The sequence below is a fragment of the Pinus tabuliformis genome, chromosome 7 (genome assembly GCF_031772625.1).
Source record: "Pinus tabuliformis cultivar Carrire ecotype Pingquan chromosome 7, CPIR1, whole genome shotgun sequence".
NCBI classification, from domain to species: Eukaryota; Viridiplantae; Streptophyta; class Pinopsida; order Pinales; family Pinaceae; genus Pinus; species Pinus tabuliformis.
Window position 1 is genome coordinate 1,567,228,077 of NC_142293.1, and position 22,590 is coordinate 1,567,250,666.

At 35.6% G+C, this 22,590-nt stretch overlaps 1 protein-coding gene across 9 annotated transcripts in view; it reads left to right on the forward strand.

Moving 5' to 3' along the window:
• Positions 1 to 22,590, forward strand: part of LOC149254045 (glycine-rich protein) — a 318,254-nt gene that overhangs the window by 116,736 nt on the left and 178,928 nt on the right. For all 9 annotated transcript variants that reach the window (XR_016267120.1, XR_016267119.1, XR_016267122.1 and 6 more), the window contains exons 5-7: positions 6,795 to 6,874; positions 7,424 to 7,447; positions 7,722 to 7,846. Coding sequence is in view for 5 of the 9 variants with exons in the window: in XM_089460058.1 (XP_089316184.1) it covers positions 6,795 to 6,874; positions 7,424 to 7,447; positions 7,722 to 7,846 (229 nt within the window). In the remaining 4 variants the exon portion in view is untranslated. The remainder of the gene's footprint in view (positions 1 to 6,794; positions 6,875 to 7,423; positions 7,448 to 7,721; positions 7,847 to 22,590) is intronic.

A 22,590-nucleotide genomic window follows, 5' to 3' on the forward strand; every position in this document is an offset into this window, starting at 1 on the left:
GGGGTAGATTTTCTGTGCTTGATTTTGTATTCTTCCATCAGCTTCTCCACCAAGTTGGATGTGAATTGACTTCCCTGATCTGTTACAATTTCTCTTGGAACACCAAAGCGAGTAAAAATATCCTCATAAAGAAAATTAACAACTGAATTTTCAGTAGCAGAAAATAATGCTTTGGCTTCTACCCATTTAGTGACATAATCAGTACATACCAATATATACTTCTTTTGTTTAGATGGTGGATTAATAGGTCCAATGAAATCTAAAGCCCATTTTTCAAAGGGTTCAATGAGTACTTGCGGTTGCAGTGGCATTTCATTTGAAAGGGTCGGTTTCCCTACTCTTTGGCAGCTGTCACACCTTTTGACATATTCTTTTGCATCTTTTAAAAGGGAAGGCCAATGATATCCTAAAGAGAGGATTTTATACGTTGTCCTTTTGTCAGCAAAGTGTCTGCTGCATGGTTCATCATGACATGCCTTGAGGATGTCAGGCATTTCATCTTCCCTAACACATCTTCTGATCACAAGATCGGGCTTTGTTTTAAACAATTCGTTAGAAATCCATGAATATTTTGAACTCTCCTGAATAATCTTTCTTCTTTCACTAGGAAATAGATGTGGAGGTACTTTTCTTGTAACCAAATAGTTAGTAATATCTGCATACCAAGGAGTTTTAGTAGTTACTGCAAATAAATGTTCATCAGGAAACTTGTCCTCTTTAGGAGAACCTTCTTTAGTATTCTGAATCCTAGACAAGAAATCAGCTACTGTATTTTGTTTCCCTGGTCTATCTAACACATTGAAATTGAATTCTTGTAAAAGTAAGAGCCACCTTGTAACTCTGCCATTAGTAACAGGTTTGTTCATTAGATATCTAATCGCAGAATGATCAGTATGGATAAAAGTTTCATAGCCTGTTATATAATGTCTGAACTTATTGATTGCATGAACAACAACTGAGAACTCTTTTTCAGTTACAGTATAGTTCAACTCAGTGGGAGTCAAATTTTTACTGGTATAGTAAATGGCAAAAGGAACTAGATCTTTTTGACCCAACACAGCCCCTAGAGCTGTATCTGAAGCATCTGTAGAAATATGGAAAGGAAGTTTCCAATTTGGTCTTCTCAAGATAGGTGCTTCAGATATTCTTATCTTCAAAGTTTCAAACGCTGATTGGCAATCAGGATCCCATTTGAATTCACAGTCTTTTGTAAGTAATTTTAAGAGTGGAGATGCTATTTTGGTGAAGTTCTCTATAAATCTTCTATAGTACCCAGTAAATCCCAGAAAACTTCTAACATTTTTTTGACAATTTGGAATAGGCAACTTGGAGATGACTTCAACTTTTGATCTATCGACTTTAATCCCATCCCCTAAAATGTGATGTCCCAAAACAATACCTTCAGTAAACATCATAAAGCATTTTTCATGACTTAATGAAAGGTTTGTTTCTTTACATCTTATAAGGACTTTTCCAAATTCTCTAATGTCTCTTTAAACGAATTACCATAAATTGTAAAATCATCCATATAAACCTCTACACAATCATGGATTAGATCAGAAAAGATTCCTAGTACTGCTCTTTGGAATGTTGCAGGTGCATTACATCATCCAAAAGGAAGCACTCGATAAGCAAAAGTTCCCCATGGACAGGTAAATGTGGTCTTATCTTGATCTTTAGGTGCTACCTGAATTTGATTATAGCCACTAAAACCATCCAAAAATGAAAAGTACTTTTTGCCTGCTAGTGTATCTAATACTTGATCGATAAAGGGCAAAGGAAAGTGATCCTTCAAAGTTGCTTTATTCAATTCCCTGTAATCAATGCATACTTTCCATTTACCATTCTTTTTAGGTACTATAATCAAAGGAGAAACCCATCGGCTATCTAAAATTGGATAAATGAAGTTTACATTGAGTAGTTTTTGGAGCTCTTCTTTCACTATCTCCCTAAGATTTGGATTCATCCTTATCTGAGGTTGTCTGATTGATCTACTGTTTTCCTCAATGTAGATGTGATGAATGCAAGTTTAGGGTCAATACTTTTCATGTCAGTATACTCCCATGCAAATGCAGTAGAATGTTGTTGCAAGATTTTGATTAGCTCTTCCTGTTGTGACTTTTCCAAATTTTTATTGATATTCAATGTTTTACCCGGAAAAATCTCAAGGGTGGAACTACCGAACTCTTCCATAGAGTAAAGAGACATTTGTCTTGATGATAAGTACTCAATGTGAGAATCTAACTGAAATTGTGTGTGGTCATATTCTGAAGATGTTTTAAAGTTTTCTAATGTGTTCAGAATTTTACTATCTTCATTGATTTCAGAAATGGTAAAGACAGGTTGTATGGTGTCCTCATCATCGACCCATTCATTATCTCCTACTTCTGTAATTGCTTTTGCTGAAGGATACAGATTGAATTTCTTTGTCGAATTACCATCAGAAATGTACATATCTCCAGATCTACAACTAATGAAAGCATCAGCTGTGGCTAGCCAAGGTCTTCCTAAGATAAATGGGTGCCCTCCTAAATTACTCTTGGGAGTCAAAACTATGAAATCTACTGGATATTCCCAAGAATCTAAGGAGACTGAAATATATTTTAATACACCATCTGGTTTGATTATTGATCCATTTGCTAGTTGCTGTAAGGTAGGTGTAAAAACAAGATTAGGAAGTTTAAGCTGTTCCATAGTCTGTCTACTCATAATGTTGATAGCAGCCCCTAAGTCAATCAAAGTGTTTGGAATTTATATCCCATTTATATGTGTCTTGACAATTGGACTACCTGGATCTACATATTTCTGCATGGTCATTTTTCCCATCATGATATCTGCAATTTTTCCTACCAGGTGGATTCTTCTTGTATCTCTTGGTTTCCTTCCTGGTCTGTTGAGACTTAACTCCTTTATTGTTTTTGCTAGAATAGGAATCTCTCTAATGGCTTGTAGCAAGGATATCTTGATACAAACATTCTTTAATTCATCTAGGAAATCATAGTTAGGCAACAAGATTTGTTTTTCCACCCCTTTGTCAATTTGTAATCTTTTAGGGAAAGGAGGTGTGGATGAAGATGCAGGTTGCTCAACTATAGGAGTTGTGGGGGTTGACTCTTTTTCTTTTTCTTTTTGAGTGTTTGGGTTTTAAAGAGATGCTTCAGAACCTTTATTGACTTTAAGAGAATCTTCCTCGGAAGTACTTTGCTTTTGAGCATCTATAGAAGGTTTTTCTAACACTCTACCAGATCTAAGTTGTACATCATTAAGAGGAACAATCATATAGGTAGGAAATTGTTGTCCTTCTACCATGTAAGCATTCTGAGGATATTTATTATTGGGATTTGGCAATGGCTGGGCTGGTAGTTGATTTGTCTTTTGCTGAAATGGAAGCAAGAGTTGAGAATTTGGATTTTGTTGAGAAGGTGGTTGTTGTTGTGGAAATGGCAATGAAAGTTGTGGATTTTGATTTGGAAGTGGTGGAGCTTGTTGATTTTGAAAAGATGGAGGATATTGACAAAATTGAGCAAATCTCCCATAAGGATTTTGCATACCTTGTACCCATGATTGATATGGATTTTGAGGTTGGGACCAAGGTTGTTGCTAAGAATTCCAATTTGGCGGGGATTGAAAGTTCATAGGGTTGTTAAACCCTTGATTTTGTTGCCCCTGCCAAGGTCTCCTTGAAACAAAACAGAGAGACTCTACTGAATTTGGATCTTCTTGAAAAACAACTTTGTGCCCAAGAATTGAAGGACAATCCTTGGTCTCATGTTTTTCCGAGCAAATCATACATGTTTCTACAACTTTTGCATTCAATGGGCATTCCCTTAGAGCGTGTTTCTTCTTACATTTTGGACAAAAGATGGCCAAAGCTTCAGCTTCTGCTTTCTGCTTGTTTTGTATTTTAAGGGTGTCTCGCTGTTCACTAAGGCTCCCTAGAATATCAGTTTTGAACTCATGAAGCATATTGCCAATCTCTGCCCTACTTACTGATCCAGCTGCAGATTTGTTTGCTCTAATAAGAGAAAGATCTCTAGGCCCTTTTTCAGTTTTAGATTTCCCCTCGAGAGATGGACACATAGTTCTGCTATGTCATTTTTTTTTTTAATTTTTGTCTTCAAGTCGGGCTAATAATTCTCTTTCTGATCTTCCAGATCACACTAGGTGCAAGAAGAGAGCATACTCGAGAAATTATTCAACCAATAACTCTCTTTTCTGATCCTCCAGATCACACTAGGTGCAAGAGGAGAGCGTACTTTGAGAAGTTATCAATTTTTCCCCCCTTTGAATTTTTTTTTTTTAAGAAATTGGCTACCTAGTTATACTTCCCCGGCAACGACGCCAAAATGTTTAGTCAATTTAGAGTGTCCTAAATTGCTATATTAATTGTCAATCCGGGAGTCGTAAACTGTTGAAGTGTGGCGCACTATATGTGCAAGATAACCTATTTCTTACTTTTTGTTGTTTTTGATTTTTTTATTTGTTTTAGGGGTTTTTATCTTCGTTTATCTCCTAATGTGAAATGGAAATTCTAAAAGACAAGTATGGATACAAATTTTCAAGGCAATTATGTCCTTTATAAGGATTTCCAAAACTTCAAACTTCAGAAGATCTTTAGAACATGCAATGATGAAATCAATTCCTAAAAGAAAATAAAAATGTGCCACTATTCTAATCAAACAAACAGTGAACTATTGATCATGAAACCATTATCCCTGCTATTGTCTAAATACAAGAGAAATGAATTAAGCTACTGTACTCAAAGAAATCCAAAAATTGCAAGTAAAGTAAAGCTAAAATCAAATTACATCAATTCATATTCTGACACCTCGCCAGTTAGTCTCGCTATGGCTTTCGGAGGTAATCATAAACAACTTGAGCAATCTGATATCTATTTGCAAAAAAGTAAACTTAAAATAAAATCACATCAATTCATAGTCTGACCCCTCTCGCCAGTTAGTCTCGCTATGGCTTTCGGAGGTAATCATCAACAACTTGAGCAATTCGATATCTAATTTGCAGAAAAATAAAACTAATATCAAATTACGCACTCATACTTCAATCCCTCACCATTAGTCTCGCTATGGCTTTCGGAGGTAACTGACAATGATATGAGTAATTTAATATCTAAGCTAACTAATAAAGCCAATGAACAGAACTGAAATAAACAAAACAGAGCTGGAATTAAAAGCTAAGAAAAGTAAGTCAGCAGAAAGACAAGATTGATTCCATGTCATTAGTCATTGTGAAAACTATATGCAAATGCCCGGGCTGCCTACTGTAATCTGGAACAAATACACTGATCAACGTTAACAGCAATGTAAAACATGTAAAATTATGGACAAAAATGAAACGTTAGTACCATAGGAAATGCAATATACATAAGTGAATAACTATGGCATGATAAACATAAAGAAACACAACGTGAAACTGTACAGCAATAAACAAAACCTCGGCGTGTGCAGGGGCCCTCTGCACAACCTCGGGCAACAGCTATCAACCACGAATTATGCTCAGAAACAGAGTCTTCTCATATATTCAGAACGCAGTCATAACAACGAAACAATGTCACGGCACAGTGGGCTCGTTAACAATCAACAATACATTCAAAAAAGACTAACTATTATGCGTATGGAAACACATTATTTATAACAGAAGGCTACATAACTGATTTCCTAAAAACTGCGCTGACAGAGGACACGTGAACGACAACGTCCATGGATCTAGCATCATGGCTGCCGTGATGATTAAATCTATTGAGGGTGGCTGTTGGATTCGCCTTATGGAGCAGTCCACAGGTGTTGATATGTCCCCAGAGATCTAGGAACAACCACGAAAGTCTTCATGTGTTTGAAAATGGAGTCCTGTTGCTGTAGGACTCCTATATTTGACCACCGCTTGACCACCTTTGACCACGACCTTCTTTGATGAATTCGACTGAGCCAATAGGACTCGGTCCATACTGAGCCAATAGGACTCGGTCCATGTCCACGTCATTTTCAACTTGCCCATGTGGCTCGATTTGCCTGAAGACACCTGCAATATAGACTTTAACAAAAAGGTTGCGGAAAGTTGAACTGGCTGCGGAAAGTGACAAGATTCCGCAGCTTATGAGCAAAAATCTAGTTCAAACGGCAAACACTAAGCATAGTTAGAAAACCACTTTATGTGCTCTTTTAAACTCAATATGCAATGGTGTTGATAGCTTATGAGGTCCAGGTGGATGGAGTCAGTTTAGGAAAATGTGTAGGAAAAGTGTGGTTTCGGGGCTCAACAACTATATGTGTGGCAGCTCCCCATAGTACATACCAACCGCTAAGCCACAGCCCAATGGATATATGCTATCAATCACTGTAAATTCATCAATTTCAGTGCAGCTTTCTTCCCTCTCTTGTAGTTCGTCTTGTATATATGTGATTTGATATTAAACATCTTTACTTCAATGCATTTTCCATCTTGATTACTTTGAATCCCATTTCCTACTTTCTGAATTTGAAACACAGTCCATTTGTTGAAGATAAATTTAAGGATGCCCATAGTTTTAACATTTTCCTGTTTCGTAGATTTTTGAGTAGCCACTTAGGTATCATTTAAGTTGCATTGAACTTTACTGAAAACTGTTTTTATTCTGTATTTATCCTATAGTTTTGAGATTTTCCATTTCGTAATTTTTGATTAGCCACTTGAATGTTATTTAAGTTTCATTGAGCATTTGTTAAGCTGTTTTTATTCTAAGTTTAGCTGTTGTAGCTAAATTAGTAATTCAACTGGTGACTTCTGTGCTTTACAATCAGATTTGGAGTGCCATGGATTTGGCGACCTACTTGATTGCATAAGGAATACACAAATTACACTTGACAATATTCATTTTGTGGTGAGTGTGCTTAATTTTCTTACATTTCATGAATGATTCTGTTATTACATTTTCTGATAACAAAACGTCATTTGATGCTGATCCCAGTTACAAATCTTGAATGGGTCAAGAAGATATTTAAACGAACAAAAATGCCCCTTGCCTATTAATAGACTTTGAGCTCCATGTTTAATATTATCTATTTTTCTTGCTTTTGCATGCTCAAATAAATTATTGGCTTCTTTAAGGAAATAGAGACTTGTTTTCTTTTTTCTGGATGTGCTTCCAGAAACATGCCTCATCAACTTTAGCTTAATTGCTAGGTATGAGGGGTATCTATTCTGCCAAAATTTGCCTTCGATTTCTGCCTGGCCTCACCCCCTTTTAACCTGTGGAAGGCTTAATGCTTTGTCAACCTCACCAGCAGTCACAACCAAGGCCCCATTGGCACTTGCTTTGTTTTGATCTTTTATAGTTTTAGATTTGTAAGCAGTTAGTTGCAATTATTGTTTGTAATTATTCATGACTTTGTAATTTGAGTCTGATGGATTATTCTTGTCATTGCAACAGACTTTTCGTAACAACCTTAATAAGGTAAGTCTTCTTTTATAATGATGCTATACGAAAAAGCTTTTTATAGGAATATTTTGTGTCATGGTTTAATAAGAGTGATGATATTAGATTTTAATACTGAGCTCAGTAATTGCTTGCTGTGCAGATCTTAGAGACCTCATAAATACTTTTTTACTTTAAGTCCCTTACTAGAGGATTAGTAATTTTTACATTTCTCTCATTCATTGTTTTCATAAGAGCTGATAATATGGTATTTTCTGTTGTAAGCTTATGAGTTTAACTGATGATCATGCAGATCTTGGAAACTGCGTATAACCGAACTGACCCATGGGAGATGGGTGTGCACAGGAGAAATAGAACTGTTTATCTTGATGTGCACAAGCTCCCTGAAAGGCCACAAACTAAATTGGATCGCCAAAGGTTTAGTTATTTTCAAAAGTTTTATAAAATTATTCTTATTGTTAAACAAGATTGATCGTTTTTAACAAGGGCATTTTAATACTGCATATATAAAAGGCTGTAAAGAAGTGTGCATTTGAAATCATTCCAGATTTACTAATCTATCTAAATGGCCACTTTTGATAAGATTGGTAGTTTTTCAATGCGATGCTCCCTTGGGTACCCTTATTAAGTTATTTTAGTTACAGTAGATTTTATAATTTAGAATAGAATATTGAACCTTGCACTTGTGGATTTGGATACTTAATCAACAGCTCAAACTGGGTTCTTTGGCAAGTTATCCAGTTTTTATTGGTTTTACTAAGCATGTGAGAAACAATGTTTATAAGAGAGCATGGATGTGATAAGAATACAATATGGCTGAGCAGGACATGAATTTAGCATCCACTAACTCTCATCTTTCTGTATTACATTTTACTGATTGTGTAATACCTACTTGTGGCTGCTTAAAACAGTAGTTATAAATACTGTCTTGACATGCACAACCTGTGGTTGCTATTCTTTGAGGGTCTTCTGCTTACATCTTGCCATGTGGGATAGTTGCTAGTTTTGGAAATTTAATATTATGTTTTAAGTCAAAATGTTGAAAAGCTTTCTTAAATGCTGCTTTTATTTATTTATTTCAATAATGGTTAATATCTGCATTAAAATAACTTTGTGGTCAAGCCAGTCAGCCTAATAATACAAAATTTAAAGGGTCTGACTGCAGATAGCAGGTCTAAGTATCCTAAAAGTCAAAAATTCTCTCCGATAAACTGTTTTAGCCATCCTTCCCAAACCCTATGCCTATGGTTCTTGAAAGTACATTGCTGTACATACTGATTTAACAAAACAAACCACCTGATAAAACTTGGAAATTTTAAAAAATGATATCTAGTCTGGACCTCTAGGGGCTACTACTCTAATTCCTAACTGTTTCTCCATGGTGTGCTCAGCTGGGTTCTTGCCATCATCTGCCAAAGATCCTGCCATATCCTCTCCTGCCACATAGGAATTTTGTATGGATAGTGATGAGAAGATACTTCATCCTTTACCTGTAATGGACCTGACTGCATGGGTATTGTTACTCCTCTCTCAGCAGGGGTGCCTTGGAACTTTTTGGCCACACCATTTAAGCCCAAAGGATGTGCCCAATAGCCATGTAAAGCCATGTGGCTGTGTGTTATCTTGTCAAAGTGACTCTTAGATCTCTGTTCATGTGGGCGTCCACGGCTGTTCACGGCATTGTTTGTTTCATGATATGTCTGCCCCTATGGCATTGCTGACTTCCCCCTGGTGGGCAGTAACTCCCTACCTTGATGGACATTCTTATCAATGTTACTAGACTTGGCATCGACAATAAATCGGCGAGGCAAAAGAGAAAAAAGTTTTAACTGGATCGGGAGAAAATTGGCGAATTTATTAAATAAAAATATACACATGGCTGCTTGGGAGCAGGGGTGGAAATGGAAAGTAGGAGTGGGGAGCGACATTTTTAAAAACTCCAAGGTCGAGAGCAATTTTGGGAGGAAATTTTATATAATATATATTTTTATATATCTTGATGCATATATGTCAACAAAAGCATGTAGAATGATGAATTAGTGATAAATAACATAAAAAAATGGATTAAAGTTTAAACCATATAACATCATTCGTCTCATCAACTGCAATCCATCTCTGAACCGAAAATACATCAACACTTAGGCTCAGTTGACCACTCTATGTCAACGACCCCATAAAGGGATCTATCGTGTTCGAGTGTTCACACCTTTCAAATTTCATCATCAGTCGACAATTTTGTAAAAATGTCATCCCATTTTGCATATGTATAATGTAATCCTAGTATGACCACGTTTGTATGTAACAGCATAGGTAAACTTATTGTTTTGGTGACGATTTTCATTCTAGGAGGTTTTTTGTCTCACTGATTCATTTGTGTCTCTAGACATAAATGATCGACAAAGTTTTTCCCTCCAGCTTCACCCCAAAGCTAGGGTGGATTTTGTCATCAAGGTCTTAGGCGAGTCTTAGTGTTTCAGATCGAGTCTTTGTAAAAATAGTTTGGGAATAATTTTAGTTAATTGGCTAAATTATTTTATTACAAGTCACTTGGTCTATTAGATTATATTTTTTGTGTTGTAGAAATGGGTAAATGTTGAGGGTCTATGACGAACAGGTTTTCCACCTTCATGTATTAAAATGTAAAATCTTCGTGTAAAAATATTTAGTGCATGGTCTCTCATAATTAGACGCCATGCCTACATATTAGAGGGTTGGAAAAATTATTAATCCCCTCATAAGTCAATTAATTAAATTTTCTGGCAAAATTAAATTAAAATCCTAAGTTAGAAATTTAATTAATTCTAATTTTCTGTCCTAGTTAAAATTAAATTCTCCAAAGGTAAAATTCATGGGTTTTAAAGAAATTAATTTTTAAGGTCCCCCGCCAAGGGAATATTGAAAATTTCAAGAGATTTTGGATCCATGGACCTTGGTAGTTAAGTCAAATCAATTTTTGGGGAAATTAATTTTTGAGTTAATGAAAAAGAAATTAAATGAAAAATTCGAAATTCTTCGAATTTCGATTGAAGAGATTAAAATATAATTAAATTTTTTCCAACGGTCGAGATTACTTTGACGGGGATCAAGCCAACTAGTCGTTAGAGAATTTATCTATAAATTAGAGGTCGGTGTCAGTCTATTCTATCCGATCTTTGAATCGTGTACTAGGCTCTCAAGCTCTCTTGTATATTTTCTGGAATTAATGCAAAAGTCTTTGGGGTTTCAACTTGCAGTGGTGTTCCTCTTCATGAATCTATGGTAACATCGTTTTAATTTCTGCAAATATTATTTGAAAATTGCAAAGCAATAGCTCTCTTAGAATAATCTGAATACAAGTATCTTATTCAATTTGTTGGATCTAGGGTAACATTTTTAATTTTGATTGAATTAGCAGGTATTTCTATTTCATCAGAATTTTATTGTTATTCTATTTCTCTACTTGGTTCGATGGTTGATCTAGTGTTTGCAGAAGATCTCTAAGGTTTTCACTGAGTGTTTGGGGATAGTCCTCGGTTGGACCAACCAATTCTCAACATATATTTTCTTAAGAGCCTACCTCATACTAACTTCAAGATTTATCTAAAGATAAAATTTTCATGTATGAAGTTTTTGGGCTAGTACCTCTCTAAAAAACCAAAATATTTTGTGGAAAAATTGATAAATCTGACTAGGAAGAGCCTTATATCTTCAGATTTGGGAGCGAAGTTGGATTCATATTCCTCAGATCTAATAGATTTGCAACTTCTGTGCATAGATATGTAAATATTTTGTATAGATATGAAGTTTTTCTAACTTGGGTTTTTATTCATTTTTCTATATTTGGGATCTGGGTATTTGTTGTTTTTGTTTTGCAGGTGTAGATCTGAAAGAAGAAGTTCATTTGAAGCCAGATCTAGACCTTGGAAGACAAGATCTAGCCTCAACGACATTTGTCAAAGAAAATTATTCAGAAAAATATCCGCATTTGAGGGTTTCAACTTCAATTCGGGATCTTCATAAAATTGTTCAAATAAAAGGTGAAAAATATTTTTTTGAGATTTGAAGGCAGCCTTCGCTCAGTACACAGCCTTCTCCAAGCCACGACTGCTACTCTTCAGGGTTGTTGTCTACCTCCTCCACGTAGTCCCTCTTCTTCGACAACTGTGTCCTAACCCTCATCCACAGTCTTCTCTGCCTGCGGCCCCTTATTTTCAGCCCTCCTCTGGATTGCCGCAAGCCTATCTTAGGCATGCATTACCCTTGCCTGGGCAGGCTTCCTCACAGCCTTTCCCTCTCCTTGCTGCGATTTCCCTCAAGCCCACAGGCTCACCTTATCCCTCTGCCCCACCTTTCTGCTGGACTTACCTTGGCTACAGAATCCTTTTTGTCCCTCTTCTCTCTTTCCTCTCCTTGCTGCCTTCTTCCTATATCAATCTCCTCACTGTGCCAGGCCTGTGCTTTACCTTATCTATAGGCCTTTCGGCTTTCCTACCTCCATCTACCTTGCATTTCCCTAGCCTATCCTCCCATCCACTGCTAGAGGAGCCTCCCTTCAGGCCTTAAACTGCCTTCCACTGTCTCCTCTCAGCTTCTTTCCCTAACGCTGCCCCTCTATATCCTTAATGTTGCTTGTAGCAGCCTCCATGTCCTTGTCGCAACTCCCTTTCTCTCCTCCGCAACGTCCTATTCCTGCTGCTCAAATCTTCTAGCTTCTTATCTATCTTAGCCAAAGTTGTCTTGACTGTTTTGCAAGTGGACATTCTCATTTGAATTTACTCTTCAAAAGTAAAGTAGTTGTGGTACTATTTCACTGCTGTCATAACATTTACTTCATGCTCTGAGTAATCTGCATTTGAAGGAATTTATCTCTTTTTCATCATAAGTATCGAAGCAGTCTATTGTTGTCATAAATCTGCTTGGTAAGAATTGATAAGCTTGAATTCTAAAGAAGCGGATCTAAAGTTTGCTGTGCTTGTGTCATTTACAAATCTGAATAAGGTTGTTGGTTTTTGATGTCGACCATTTTTCCAAAGAGAAATCCCATCTCTTGAAGGTTTTTGTTAATAATGGTTACAGTAAGAAACAAGGCTTTAAAGCCTTCCTCAAAGCCAACAAAAGTCCTAAGGTTAAGACAGACCCTAAGGATTGTAGTTTTGGGGTTAACCTCCCTTTCATCCAAGGGACGACTGACAGGATTGCGAGAATCCTGAGAAAGCACAACATTCCCTCTACCTTTCGACCCCTTAACACCATCAAAAGTTCCTTGAAATCAGCAAAAGACCCTATGGACCCCAAGGATATGAAGGGCGTTTATGTCATTGCATGCTCCTGCGGAACTTCATACATTGGTGAAACTGGTTGTTCTATTAATCAAAGGATTAATGAACACGTTGCCGATATTAAGCATGGAAAGACCCGCTCTTCGGCCTTAGCAGAGCATGCTGAGAAAACCAAGCATCAGATATGCATTGAAGAGGCTAAGGTCATTGCTAAGATTTCTCAATTTCATCACCGTAAATTTAGGGAAGCCATTGAAATTGAGAGGAGGCCTAGTAATCTTAATAGAGACGACGGTTGGAAAATCAGTAGTTGTTGGATTCCAGCCCTTTCCTCTTAGTTCCTTCCCTTTCTTGTCTCTTTTTTCGGTTTCTCTTCCCTTGAGGGTTTTTTATTTTTATTTTTTATTTTTTATCATTTATAAGTTACCAAGAGCAAAGGAAATGAAAATTAATTAAGAATAAATATCATTAATTCATTTATTTATTTATCTTTTTATTTTTATATTTTTAATTAGTTTATAAAAGTACATTTATATCTACTATCTATGAAACAATAAATAGACACCTACGATCTGGCAACAAAAAATAATTAGAATACATTCAAATTTAATTCATAATTTTATATTATATATATTTATTTATTTTTTAATACAAATTTCATTTATAACTAGATAACTAGACCAAGATTATTAATTTACAATAGTATATCTATTTGACTTAAATAATATAATATTATTCATTTAGCTTAATTAGTGTTTCATTAAAAAAAATAAAAAAAATTGATTTATAAGGGTCATATTGGTTATTCTTATAATTATAAACATATAATTGAAAATAAGCTTAGGACATAAACATGTTTCATTTATACCAAGATAATTAATTTATAACTAAATAATATATCTATTTAATATTATTTGACTCGATTATCTCAATATTATTATTTTTTACATTTAATTCATTAATTCATTTGACTTATAAGCGTCAAGTTGGTGTTTATAGGTTTATAATTATACACTATATTTGATTTATTATTTTATTATTATTTATTAACAAATAATAATAATTTGTCCCATTTTTCCTATCCAGTCAAAAATAGTCGTTTTTAAGCTGTTTCCCCTATAGCCATTAAAAAAATAGCCGTTTTTTAGTTGTTTCCCCTATAGCTGTTACATGGTCCTGACTCCTTATTTAACTTGAAGCTATGATCTGATTGTTCATCTTGTCCTGATGATGAACCACACTGGTTGGTTCGAAACGCATCAGCCTCATTCTACCAATGTGATTTCTTCTGAAAATGTCTTCAAATAATCAAGGTTGTTGGTATTATCTTATTGGATCTTTTGTACAACAATTCTCTTTCTTCACTATTCTCTCATTTGTATTTGGATCTAATATTTGAAGCTTGTGTTCTTTGCTTGTAACATTGATCATACCTTGGAAATATCTAAACATTGGCATCTTGAAATCTCTTTAAGTGGCTGTACTTTTCCATTATCCTTATGGTAAAGTCATCATCTTTATTATCTTGTACTAACATCTTTTTGCAACACTATTATTTTTTGTGGATTGACATCATTTCTTAGCAAGTGCTTTGAATTATTATTGAGTATTATTGTCTAAAGGCACTGGTCTAGTATTCCTATTTTGTGGTTTTCTTAATCAAGCTTAATTTATATATCTTAACATTACTCATATCATAAATACTTGCATTAATTAGTAACCAAGTTACATCATTAGCAAATTGCCTTGCCATAGATCTCCTAGACCTTGTTGTTTTACACCACTCTCATCATCCATCTGCGTACAGGGACTGCCCCCCTTGACTTAGCTAGGATAGAGTCTAAACAGAGTGAGTAGGGATCAGAGTGACATCCCCTACTTTGAGCGTTGTAGCAGTGCCTAGACACTTTGTGCAACAACATTTCTTGGTGCCGTTGCCGGGGACAAAGTTTTTCTTTCCTTGGTCCTCACGACATTTTTCTAATCTAATAATCTTTTTCACCGTTCATTAGCCATTCACTTTTTCAATCTCTTATCATTTTTGTCCCATAAACGCCACATTTTCTGACGCCATTTCATCTCTTCATTTTTTCATCACTGTATCTTTTGTCATCTCACTAATCCTTTCATCTGCATCTTTAGCACCTGGACATTTCGGTTGATTCCCTGTTTGGGTGGCGACTCTACTTATTCATCCATTTACTCTCAGACAAGAAACCCTCCCTAATATCCATCTGCTTCTCTCGACTGACCTTTCGGTTTCTGCTCTTAGAATCTTAAAGCTAGATTCATGATCAAGTGGCGACTCCATTTCTTTCATTTCTTACAAGAATTTTTGCTAGAAGCTCACTTCTTGTGGATCTTTTTGATTTTCTTGAGCAAAGATCTATCTTTCTAGCATATTTGGTTGTTCCCTTTCTCCCCTTTAAGCAAGTGATCATGGATACTCTTCTTGATATGCTGAAAGAGGCCATTCATAAATTGCCTTGTTTTCGGGTGGTGATTCAGCCAATGCTGGAAAGCATCTTTCCAGAGTTGCTCATATAATAACCAGATATTGTTTTCCTTCACAATATAATCATGAAGATGTCAAGATATGTCTCTTTGCCTTTTCCTTAGAAGGTGATGCTATGGATTGGTTTTGTAATTGTCCTGAGGATTCTTTCGCTTCCTTACAATATATCGTCAGTGGTTTTAAGGATATATATATAAAACAAGGTGGCTCGCCTTGTGTCCCTAGTACTATTATGCAAAAGAGTGAAAGTGATCTTGTAAAGAAATCAACTATCAACATAATATTTCAAGACAATTCTCATGATGAATCCACTTGTACTATTGCAAGACAAATCTGTGATAGTGGAGAAGCAAAAACAAGTTGTCAAATTAGTGTTGACAACGATAAGCATCTTGTTAAGGAATTGATTCAGATGGTTAAAGACATACAGTTGAATCACTAATCAAGAATACAGAGGTTAATCAGGCTCAACTTATTAAAGATATGGAACTTAACCAAGCAAGATTAACAACTGATCATGCCAGGGAAATTGATTCTATATAGAACAAGTTATTAGCCTTAGAGGAAAAGATAACGATCATGGAATTTAATCACTTAAATAAAATGATTGCCATGGAAGAAAGACATGATGAAGAAATGGCCATCATGGAATTTGATCACAACAATCAGTTAGCTACCATGCAAACAAATCATAAGAAAGAGAAACTATTTGCAAAATTGCTTCATGGGCATGAAAGCGAAGAATGATAAAATTATAAAGGACATGGAAGTTGGTCAAATATCTCTTCAGAATAGATTATTGGCCATAGAGAAAAAACAAGCACCGTGTCTTATAAATATGGAAGAAATGGATACCATAGAAAATAGATTAAAGATAATGGAAGTTAATCATTCTAATTAGATGTCCATTATTCAGAATCATGTGATTGCAATGGAAACAAAGTACACTCGGGAAATGAAAACTATGGAGGTTAATCATATCACTTTGCAAGACAGATTTGTGAAAATTGAGCTCAATCAAGCGAAATTAATAGTAAGGCATGCTAAAGAAATGAGTTCCATACATAAGAGGTTGGAAGAAAGGAAATCACAGGTACAAAAGTTTCAGTTTGATCCAGATGATAGATGGCAGAAAATCAAGGAGCTTTCAACAGATCATAACTCTCCCAATCCTTTAAAGCAGGTCCCGTCTTGTTGTGAATATCCTGAGAAAGTGGCTGACCCCATTAATGAAGATTTAGCTAAGGATGACATGATTAGAGAAGAAATTGAAAATGATCAAGTTATAACTCATAACACTTGTGAAACTGATTCATCATTTATCACAGAATAGATGCAGAATGAAGAGAGGCATTTGTCACAAATATGTTAAATACTTCGTCCGAAAGTTCTCAAGCAGAATGTTCCACATCATCAGGAATACAACCTGCCATGAAGAAAATCTTGAAGCGAAAAAGAAAAAGAATAAGGAAGCGGTTTGATGCATCTGATGGCCACGAGCAACTCGATTTTTAGAGAAGACAAAGTCTTACCATATGCAGGATTGGACATGGCACATCTGAAAAACAACCCACAAATTTTCCTGAATGCAAGAAAATGCTCAGTATGCACTATATTGAACACATGTATTTCTAACCTTACACCCTGTTATTTCAACATTTTCACTTTGTAGTTAGATTAAATTTATATTTTCGTGTTAGTAGAATAGTTAATAAATGAAGAGCTTCTATTTTCATGTGCCTAATGTTATGTGATGAATTTTGGATGGACACTACTTATGTAATCTTGTGTATTGCTTGGATGCAGATTTTGGATTCTCATATTCCTTCAATGGAGCAACGTGTCCCCAAGTAGAGCCAGATGTTGACCACTTTGTGTCAACGACCCCTTAGTAGTACACCCCTTTTTTCGCAAAAGTGATTTATCGTGTTCAAGTGTTCACTCTTTTCAGTTTCATCATCAGTCGGTAATTTTGTAAAGATGTCATCCCATTCTGCATATGTATAATGTAAATAATCCTAGTATGCCCACGTCTGTATGTAACAACTTAGGTAAACCTATTGTTTTGGTGATGATTTCCATTTTAGGAGGTTTTTTGTCTCATTGATTTATCTGTCTCTAGACACAAATGATCGGCATAGTTTTCCCCTCCACCTCACCCCAAAGCTAGGGTGGATTTTGTCGTCAAGATCTTAAGCGAGTCCTAGTGTTTTAAATAGAGTCTTTGTAATAGTGGATTGGGAATAATTTTAGCTAATTGGTTAAATTATCTTATTACAAGTCACTTGGTCTACTATATTATATTTTTTGTGTCGCAAAACTGGGTAAATGTTGAGGGTCTATAACGGACAGGTTTTCCCCCTTCATGTAGTAAAATGTAAAATCTTTATGTAAAAAATATTTAGTGCATGGTCCTTCATAATTAGACACCATGGTTAAATATTCGAGGGTTGGAAAAAATATTAATCCCTACATAAGTCAATTAATTAAATTTCCTCGCAAAATTAAATTAAAATCTTAAGCCAAAAATTTAATCAATTTTCTATCCTAGGTAAAATTAAATTCTCCAAAGGTAAAATTCGCAAGTTTTAAAGAAATAATTTTTGGTGGTCCGTGGCCAAGGGAATATTGAAATTTTCAAAAGATTTTGGAACCTTGGGCCTTGGTAGTTAAGTCAAAGTCAATTTTTTGTGGAAACTAATCAAAATAATTATTTTTGAGTTAATTAAAAAGGAATTAAATGAAAAATTCAAAGTTCCTCAAAAAATAAAATAATTTCGATGGAGGAGATTAAAAGATAATTAAATATTTTTCAACGGTTGAGATTACTTTGACGGAGATGAAGCCAACTAGCTGTTGGAGAATTTATATATAAATTAGAGGTCGGTTTCAGTCTATTCTATTTGACCTTTGAATCGTGTACTAGGCTCTCAAGCTCTCTTGTATATTTTCTAGGAATTAATGAAAAAGTCTTGGGGGTTTCAACTTGCAGTGGTGCTCCTCTTCATGAATCTATGGTAACATCGTTTTAATTTCTGCAAATATTATTTGAAAATCGCAAATCAATAGCTCTCTTAGAATAATCTGAATACAAGTATCTTATTCAGTTTGTTGGATCTAGGGTAACATTTTTAATTTTGATTGAATTAGCAGGTATCTCTATTTCTTCAGAATTTTATTGTTATTCTATTTCTCTACTTGGTTTGATGGTTGATCTAGTGTTTGCAGAATATCTCTAAGGTTTTCATTGAGTGTTTGGGGATAGTCCTTGGTTTGACCAGCCAACTCTCAACATATATTTTCTGAAGAGCCTACCTCATACTAACTTCAAGATTTATCTAAAGATTAAATTTTTATGCATGAAGTTTTTGGGCTAGTACCTCTCTAAAAAACCAAAATATTTTAAATATTTTGTGGAAAATATGATAGATTTGGCTAGGAAGAGCCTTAGATCTTCAGGTCTAAGTGTGGAGTTGGACTCATACTCATCAGATTTGATAGATCTGCAACCTTTGTGCATAGATTTGTAAATATTTTGTATAGATTTGAAGTTTTTCTAACTTGGGTTTTTGGGGTTTTTATTCATTTTTGTATATTTGGGATCTATTTTTTTGTTTGTTTTTGTTTTTGTTTTGTAGTTGTAGATTTGAAAGAAGAAGTTGATTTGAAATCAGATCTAGACCCTGGAAGGTAAGATCTGGTTCCAAAAAATTTTGTCAAAGAAAATTATTCAGAAAATATTTGAAGGTTTCAACTTCAATTAAGGATCTTGATCAAAATTTTCAAAGAAAAGGGGGAAAATAAATTTTTGAGGCATGAAGGAAGCCTCCGCTAAGTTCTTAGCCTTCTCCAAGCCACGATAGCTACTCTTCAGGTCTACTATCGCCCTCCTCCACGCAGTCCCTCCTCTTCTTCAACAGCTGCGTCCTAACCCTCATCCACAACCTTCTCTGCCTGCGGCCCCTTATTTTCAGCCCTCCTCTGGCTTGCCGCAAGCCTATCTTAGGCCTGTGTTACCCCTACCTAGGCAGGCTTCCTCACAGCCTTTCCCTCTCCTTGTTTCCGTTTACCTCAAGCCCGCAGCATCACCTTATCCCCTCGCTCCATCTTTCTGCTGGACTTAACTTGGCTGCAGAATCCTTTTTCTCCCTCTTCTCTCCTTCCTATCCCCGCTGCCTTCTTCCTATATCAATCTCCTCTTCCTGGCAGGCTTGTACTTTACCTTATCTACAGGCCTTGCGGCCTTCCTAACTCCATCTACCTTGTATTTCCCTAGCCTATCCTCCCATCCACTACTACAAAAGCCTCCCTTCAGGCCTTAAACTACCTTTCACAGTCTCCTCTCAGCTTCTTTCCTTAACACTGCCCCTCCATATCCTTAACGCTGCCTGTAGTGGCTTCCATCTCCCTGCCGCATCTCCATTTCTCTCCTCCGCAACGCCCTATTCCTCAACTGCTCAAATCCTCTAGCGTCTTATCTATCTTAGCCAAATTTGTCTTGACTATTTTGCAAGTGGACTTTCTGACTGATTACAAAATTTGCAGTGCCAAATCACAACAACATTAACAATAATAAGGTTTCAAGAGGACTAAAGAATAACCACATAATCAAGCAAGTATTTTTGCTCTTATCTCATGTATTTAGAGACTGATTCGAATTGTTGAATGAATGATATCAAAAGTCTGAAATCTGAGCTTACAGTTTGACAGTGACACTTACCGTGACACATAATTCATATAAAGAGGCCTAAAATATTTTTGAAAATTTTCTTGCGCATTGATAAGTCCCTTAAATACATATGAGCATCCTTTTCTGGGATTAAATCATATGTTTTGGTGACTGTCATAAAGATTTCTATAACAGTGCATTCTCATTTAAATGTACTCTTCAAAAGTAAAGTAGTTGTGGTACTGTTTCACTGCTATCATAACATTTACTTCATGCTCTGAGTAATCTGCATTTGAAAGAATTTATCTCTTTTTCATCATGTTGAAATTTGATGACAAAATAAAAAGTTTCCTGCAATCCCAACCTGGTTTTAACTTCACCTTATCACTCCCATTCAGTTGAATGCCCTTTCCCATAAACAAACATTCAACATATAGAATTCTGGAAATGAAATTTTCAGATTAAAACACATGGGACTGTCAACACAAGCTGAAAATAAATATGGACATAACCAGACCAGCGACACACATAAAAATACATAGATTTTTGGTCAATGTTGACCCAGGCAAAACCCCTTCAATCTTCTTTGGGGAAACCTGTTAGAGAGCTCTTCAAATTTATTTATCTTTCAAGTTTAGGAAAAATACATTTGCAGACAAAACGAAACAACAAAATACAACTTATCTCATCAGCCCAAAACTCCTTGAAAACCGTGCCCACTTTGCCTCGATTTCCGTTCCTATTTGAAGTTGAAAATATGTACTGTACGAATACGACTGCATGGGCTCCGTATGAACTGTACAGATTTTCGTACCATTGTATGGATTTTTTTTCATTTTTTTTTTCAAAACTTCTCTCGAACGACGTACATCTCACAACATTCAATGTTGTTCATATTGTACCTTCTGCTGTATTCTATGCCTTGATTTCCATGCCCAACTTTGCCCATAAATCACTCCTTCAGCTTGCGACAACAAATTTCTCCTTCAGATATTTTCTCCAGCGCTCAGCCTCCTTTCTCCAATCTGTTCATGAAGAATGAATGCAGTGTCTCTTTTCTTTTCACCCTTTTGTTTCCCTAAATGACTTTTCGGCAACCCTAAGATCTAATGGCTCAGATTCATTTAGATCATGGGATGAGAATAAATGTGCATTTAATTCTCACTTTCTATTTTTTAACTCACCCATTAAATAAAGTACCCACATTGTACTTTATGTCTAAAGTCATTTTTCAATTTATAATTTAACATTGACTTTACCACTTATAAAGTCACACTAACCCACGGGAAACCACTTGTCCAAGGTACATTAAAAATCAATACATCATAAGTATCGAAGCAGTCTATTGTTGTCATAAATCTGCTTGGTAAGTATTGAGAAGCTTGAATTCTAAAGAAGCAGATCTAAAGTCTGCTGTCCTCGTGTCATTTACAAAATCTGAATAGGATTGTTGGTATTATCTTATTGGATCTTTTGCACAACAATTCTCTTTCTTCACTATTCTCTCATTTGTATTTAGATCTAATATCTGAAGCTTGTGTTCTTTGCTTTCAACATTGATCATACCTTGGAAATATCCAAACATTAGCATCTTGAAATCTCTTTAAGTGGCGGTACCTTTCCATTACCCCTATGGTAAAGTCACCATCTTTATTATCTTTTACTAACATCTTTTTGCAACATTGTTATTTTTTGTAGCTTGACATCATTTCTTAGCAAGTACTTTGAATTATTATTGAGTATTATTGTCTAAAGGCACTGGTCTAATATTTCTATTTTGTGGTTTGCCTAATCAAGCATAACTGATCTATTTTAACATTACTCATATCATAAATACTTGCCTTAATTAATAACCAAGTTACATCATTAGCAAATTGCCTTGCCATAGATCTCAGGAAATTTGATTAATTAAAGGATATTAATCAAGTCATACTGAGAATCTTCTAGAAGAAGACATGGATCAAGTTCTAGTTAATCTTAGCCATTGATTATGTTTTAGTCTTGGTTGTTGATGCCTTAACGAGAGATTATAAGAAGAAATTCGATGGGGGTTGGAGAACACACTTGAGACACCAAGGCAGTTACCCAATTGCCCATGTAGATCGATTTTCTCAGTGGCTGAAGTTCAACAGAGAAAATAGTGCCAGTGGGTGAGTTGTAGGGGAGAGAGAGAGGGCTTCAACAGTGGTCAGGGAAGTGCAAGTCGAATTTTGGAGGAGACAACGCAATGATAGAGGGAGAGACGTAGTCATTGCGCAGTCATTGTGCAAAGTGTGATGCAGAAACACTTGCGTATGGGTACGGGTCCATCTCGGGGTTAGGGAGTAACGGTGGAAAGTGAGAAATTTGTTTCTAAATTTCTCTTCATATTTTCTTCTATTTTGTTGTCCGATTCTTGTACTTGAATTACTGCTGAAGGATTAATAAAGAAACCCTCATCTACTGCACTGGTTTCCCCGCATTGGGTTTTTCCGGGGACAATTGTCCAAAAATAACTGTCAATATCTTTACATGTGTAATAGAATTTTTCTAATTTTCAACATTTATTTTCTTCCGCAGTATTTGTTTTGTGAACGGTGTAGTGTATGTGTTTCAATATTTGCCGCCGTAAGTTGCAAATAATTTGTTTAATTACTTTAACAAATAGAAGAAATATTATCAGTTGCTGTAGTAGGATTCTGGATTTCAGAATTTTCACAATCTACTCCAAGAAAGGGCC